The 6,489-nt window shown below is 41.5% G+C and overlaps 1 protein-coding gene across 1 annotated transcript in view; it reads right to left on the reverse strand.

Annotated features, from left to right (window-relative positions):
* Nucleotides 1–6,489, reverse strand: part of opn5 (opsin 5) — a 37,416-nt gene that overhangs the window by 1,650 nt on the left and 29,277 nt on the right. The window contains exons 3-5 of the mRNA XM_046060888.1: nt 4,214–4,384; nt 3,008–3,342; nt 2,610–2,854 (exon numbers count right to left, since the gene is read on the reverse strand). Of these exons, the coding sequence (XP_045916844.1) occupies nt 2,610–2,854; nt 3,008–3,342; nt 4,214–4,384 (751 nt within the window). The remainder of the gene's footprint in view (nt 1–2,609; nt 2,855–3,007; nt 3,343–4,213; nt 4,385–6,489) is intronic.

The raw sequence follows: 6,489 nt of genomic DNA on the forward strand, positions 1-6,489 counted from the left end.
TATATGTGTGTAGGTGCGAGTAAAGGTAATAAGTGTGTGTATGTTAGTATGAGGAAAGAAAAAAAGCACACAGAGCAAAATTTGTAAAGTCCAGATTGCCACGGCTAGATACAATATAACAAACAATTTTTCAACCACTGTGGTAAAAAAAAAGCTTTATGACACAGGAAGTGGCAGCAATCTTGTATTTGGTAGTCATGTTGCTTGACTTTGTTCACAATAAATAGCAGTGACTAGCTTCACAAAAAGTGTTAGGAATAATACAAGTTATGGCCCAGCAGCTGCCACCCATACAAACAATGAAACGTGCTAGGCACAAAAACACACAGCAATAAACAGGACGCGGCAAAAGCTTCAGGTTACAATCACAGTTATAATCTGAATCTCTGCCCAGACACAACCCTGTTATTTGAAATCACGTTTCAATAGTGATGTCTTTTTTTCCAGGTGATCGTACTCGGCTTGGATTCTGACGATAGCCGGGGTGCTTTCAATCATAGGATCTTTAAAGTACACTTAAGGCTTGGTTTAAGCTACACAAGCTGTAAATTTAATTCTAGTTCACATTTTTAGTTATTGATAAGTGAATTTACAAATTTACACTTCTGTTCTTTAGATTTGTATTCCCCAAACGGTACTGTGTCAATTTCTATGTTATTTAAGGATATGCTTGACTGTCTCAGCTTCATGGCATATACTGCAAAGACCTATTGGATGTTTCCTTATGATGACTTGTGTACTGTTAAGGCTGCTTTGTCTGATTTAAGTAAACATGTTAATATGTCCAATGTTTCAAAATAAGTAACCGTGCTACCTCAACAGCAAACACACAAGTTGGTTAATTTATCATGTTTGATAAGTGCAGTCTTTAATAGTCAGAGCCATGTTAACCTGCTTCCATTTTATTTTTACATTTTTATTCATTGTAGCTGACTCTTTTATTCAAAGCAGCTTACAATTGCTATACATGTCAGAGGTTGCACGCCTCTGAAACAACTAGGGGTTAAGGTCTTGCGCAGGGACACAATGGCGGATACGTGTTGCAGAGTGAATCAAACAGATCTCAGGTCTCCCACACCAAGGGCATGTGTCTTATCTACTGCGCCATTCCTGCCCTCCAGTGACGAGACCTTGGCTGTAGCTTCCCCCGAGGAGGCGAGGGCCTATTCAACCATGCTTGCAGATTTAATTATTACTTGCTTTCTGTTTTGTTTCCTTACTTACAGCACTTTTCATAATCCCAACTCGTCACACATGGATGCTTGGTCAAGGCCCCTTGGCGTCGCTTTTTAACGCCCTGGTTACCCCTTTAGCATTACACTTTTCTGTTATATATATCATACACCTACCTAACTATGATGGGGAGAAAGGGGATCCCCAATGCATTACAAACTGAAACCAAAGGGTGCTTATCATGTGTTCTTATGTGATGTTGTGAATTATTTTGGAGCATTATAGCCTAAATTGTTATCATTAATTAATCATTGATTTCTAATCCAGTAATGTAAAAAATATAAAGAGAGATAAATAGTAACAATAATTACATGTAATTGGAATGGAAATTGTAACATTAATGAAAGGGTTAATTTGGTAAAACAGTATAAGAAAAAGGCCACTAGATGGCAGTAGAGGATGGGAAATCCACCAAAGGGGAGGAGTGGTCAGCGAACACCATAGGTGGAGTTAAGATGTAACGCCCACCTGAAAGGAGGGACAAGGTGGAGCTTAAGGTGAATATAAGGCGATGTTCGCTGACCACCAACTCGGTTCCATCCTGAGACCTGCAGGGATGTTGCTCGGGTTTATCTGTCCTTTATTGGAATAAACTCTTTTGCACCGACTCTTGACCGTCTCCAGTGAAGTTTTTCACTACGCCGTTTTTTGACTAAAGAAGAAATCTAATAGAGTAATTTTATTGAGTTTATTACGTTGGTTAGGGTAGGGACCAGGTCTTTTACTGGCCCGGCCGGTCCTTATTTCCGACCCGACAGTGACAAGTTGGAAGTGAGAACGCGTTGTCCTAATAGTATCAGTGTCTCCCTCGTACGATGTTATCCTATTGCTTGTCGATTTACCTTTCTTCATACAATGCCTTACCCCTCTGATTTTGATCATTTCAAATTGATTTTAACAAGTCCTTTTTTATTGCTTCTGTTGAGTAAGAATGTATCATTTATCCAACTTAATACATTTCATTTATCCAGAATGAATCATTTACCCAATGTATCATCTATCAGTATGTTATGTCCTATGTTTTTCAGACATTTGTATAAGCATGTAACATCCCTAGGTAGATCTTAAACTGAACTCTGAGGTGGGGATGGGGACATAGATCTCCATACCTGTGACAGAACAGGGCCTATAAATTTCTAAGCTACTGGTGTATGACCAGAGAGGCTCTTAAGGGAAACCCTGGGAAGTGCCTGATCGATCTTTGACCGTATCCATATACTAGGGAACTGGGGAGCCATTGATTATGAAGCATAAATAAAACAGTTGATGCCAATCAGCTCATGCAAGCGCAACTCCAGTGCTCTGCCTGAAGTAAGGCTGAGCTTTATCAACAATTTCCCAGAAACAAAGAACAGAAACAGAAAGACCTGTTTTACCTTGACTTTCTAAAATGCCCACGTTTCTTCAGGACCTTTGAACAGGTGAGATTCATGCAGGAATTCTTCAGGTCCACAACCTGGTAGATGATGGGGTTGTACATGGCTGAGGACTTGGCCAGCAGCGTGGGAATGACAGACACAGGAATGGGAACCGAATCTGGCTCACCAAATGCTGACACCACTGACACCACTGCATAAGGGATCCAGGCTATCAAGAAGCCTGCACAGATCAGCATTGCCACCTGGGGGAGGAGACAAAGCAATATTCAGGTCATAGACTTGTCCTTTACACAATTCCATTATGAGCAGTACTGAACTATCTTCTTCTCTCTACTGTTCTTGCTTTGTCCTGCCCTTTTTCATTCCCCTCAACTTCCGTTCAACTTCTCGCCCACCTTTGTGAGTTTCATCTCAAGCGCGTGGCTGTTGCTGATGCGGGCGTCAAAGTGTGAAATCTCCTTTGCAGAGGACTTGACCTTGAAGATAATCATGACGTAGGAGAAGACTATGATGCCTGTGGGAAGGATGAGACAGAAGAACAGGATGGCCATGACGAAGCTCTGACCGGACACAGAGGCCTGTGCCAACCACCAGTCCAGTGTGCAGGAGGTCCCAAAGGGCTCCGGGGCATAGTTTCCCCAGCCAATCAGGGGCATGGTGGCCCAGAAAGCTGCATACACCCACACAAAGACCAGGCACAGGAAGGCATGCTCGCGTTTTAACCACGTCCCTAAGGGTGAAGAGAAAGACAGCAACATGATGGAAAAGTTTAATTAAAAAACTTTAAATTAAACTTAATCCAAACTCTCTAACTCCAACCTTTGAACTTTGACCTCAGCCTCAGTGTGTGGATCATAGAAATCCTGACTTCAAAACAATTTTTTTGCTCTCATAATAAAGTGACAGTTACCCAAAACTCTATCAGACCCTGACAGCAGAAGCCAGACATCACATCAGAGCAGTACTAAAATAACGTATTTTCCACTCTAAGTAAAGCTCAGCTAAGTTGACAACCATTTCTGACAATATTGAAAGAGAGTTTAAAGAAGGTTTCAATGAAATTAACCCAGAAGGGGTTTAAGTTGAGTGTGCCTGTTTTCTGCACGTGCAGTTGCATGAAAAAAGTGGGTCTCTCAACTGTGAACAATTTCAGTTAACTTATTAATGGTGGGGGGTTACTCATTCTTGTGCAAAATATCATTTCAGTTTTAAACATGTAAGGAGTGCTGAGGTTACAGTTTTACTTGCTGCTGGACACAAAAAAAGGACACAAAACATTAGCTGAAACACTCTTTTCTATAATGTGGGACAAACAAATGTAACAGAACATCTGCAGTGGACGATGCTGATGGATATGTGCGCAAAACATGCCCTGATTAACATAGGTCTAACACTTGCAACCCATAATTTGTGTCCAGGTCCACTCATAGGAGAGTCAGAAGAACCCAAGGGGTCCTTGAGGGAGATTTAGGATTAATTTCATTATTTTTTTTAAATTACAATTGATTTTATTAGGGAGTATAACAATTACTAATAAGTTTTATTCAAATCAAAAGTCCAACCCCTATTTTGAACACCATGTAAAAGGAGTCCTGACGTACCATATCTGAGATGGCAGATCTTGAGGTATCGGTCCAGACTGACCACAGTCATTGTGATGAGGCTCCCGCAACCAAAGAAGAAACCTGCCCAGCCGTAGAAGCGACAACCCTCCCACCCGAACAACCAGCGGTGGGAGAAACTAGATACAACGAAGAAGGGCTTTCCTGTCACTGCAATGATAGAGAAAAGGAATGACCAAGATGAGGAGGAGGAGGAGGATAAAAGGACGAGACACACAAAATGGGAATGGGAAGGAAAACGAGGATGGGAGTGAGGGGAAGTTGGGATGGAGAAAGATTGGAAGGGGTAGACAGAGAAAAAAAAATGGGTTGAAAAGAAAAGAAAATAAGGAGAATAGGTATACATTAGATTCAAATCTTTAGGTTAAAAGGTTTTTCAGAAAACTTTCATTTTAATCATGAAAACACTTGAAATCAGCCACACACAGCCCTGGTGTGACTATTGACTCACACCAGACACAGTAAATTGTATTAAATAGCAAATTTAGTAAAGTGATTTAAAATTTTTAATAAACAGTAACTATTGCTAAATTAATAAGTAAACTAATGGTTTTATACAAAGATTACCTGCTTATTCTCTACCTCTCACCATCTCTACAACCATTACTCCACCTTAGATAACAAACACAACTAGCATTTACTTTGCTATGTATATGCAGCTAGTAAGAATACTACTTAAACCTGTGTGAGACTTCTTCATATAAATGAACATCTGTTACATTCAAGCCCTTACCAGACAAGTTCATACAATGTTTATTAAGCCTATCAACAGATTTAAAATCTGGTGTTCGTGAAGATATTAATGTACTGGCGCACCAGTTATGATCCATTTTACGTCAACCAGTAACGAACGCCATGTAGATCCATGGTCTGTCATTGCTGTGAAAAAAAAAGGTCCATTGGAGAGAAAGTTTATTACTGAGAAATGTTGATTATTGATTCTGTTTATTATAATGATTGTTTGTTTGTGTTAGCAAGGAAAACCTAAGAGGCATCCAAGAAAAGTTTATGATGCTCCAGGTAAAAAAGAAACTCTGCATTCAGAGTCAAAAAAAAGAAAGTGATTGACGGATCATTATTGGTGTAGCTTTTCCTTCTTAGAGAGCTCTGAGAATAGAGATGGAACTGAGGGCAGACACGGATGACGCATTGCTGCTCTTGGAAAGGTTGGTATTTGTAAAATAGGCTATGTAGCTGTTACTTTACTCTACCTAAATAATTTATTATTGTCTTGGATCTGTGGAAATGTCTCAGCATTTTTGTAACTATTTCTGAACACGAGCCTCAGGCTAGCTCACCTGTAGGCATACAGTACATCATAAGCTTGAGTTGACAGTGTTTGTGTAATTACTCTCACTGCCAGAAGGGGAGACAAATATTCCACATTGCAGGTTTCAGAATGAATGAATGATGTTTTGTTTTTTTATTGTGTCATGTCATCTTCTGAAAGAACACAAATTCATATAAGCCAGATGCAAAATGGTGTGCATATACACTCAGGCTTGACTCATATCTGTAAAACACAATTCACAAATAAGTGCAGAGTAATTAGAATCTGCAAATCTATATCTGTGCCAGAGTGATTTGTATTTCTGGACCTCAATTTGCATTTATTTATTTATCTGACACTTTTATCCATAGCAACTTACAATTGTCATTAACATGTCAGAGGTTGCATGCCTCTGGAGCAACTAGAGGTTAAGTGTCTTGCTCTGGGACACAATGGGAATTGAACCCAGGTCTCCCAAACCAAAGGCAAGCATCTTATCTATAATGCTGTGCATCCTGATAATTGCATTTCGGTTCTCTGAGGGGTCTGGCGACTGGTTGTTGGAGGGGTGGGGGACCGGGAAGAAGGGGTTGACGGGGTGGGTTGGGGGGTGCGGGCTGGTCCTTTTTGAGCTGGTTGGGGGGTGTCTCCTCTGGATTTTAGTGCCCGGACTGGATGCTTGGTGGTTGTGCCGGGATCCTGTGTATGGAGGGATTGTGCTTTGGGGTGTGTCGATGGTTGCTTGCAGTCGCGTCGCGGCCCTCTGGAGTGTGGTCGTGTTGAGTCCTAGGGGCCATTTGCATCATCTGCTGACTCCCTAGGGCTGAGGGGCTGTTGCTGCTGTCGCGGGGTGATTGCTGTCTCTTTTCTTTGGGGACGGTGGGGGTTTGTGTGTGGGATGCTTCGCTGCTAGGGAGGGAAGGGCGCGGGGGTGGGGGTCTTCTGGCCTGACCTGGCCTGAGTGGCATTGCCTCCTGGGTGTGGG

Source organism: Micropterus dolomieu, linkage group LG10 (assembly GCF_021292245.1).
Source record: "Micropterus dolomieu isolate WLL.071019.BEF.003 ecotype Adirondacks linkage group LG10, ASM2129224v1, whole genome shotgun sequence".
Classification (NCBI taxonomy): Eukaryota; Metazoa; Chordata; class Actinopteri; order Centrarchiformes; family Centrarchidae; genus Micropterus; species Micropterus dolomieu.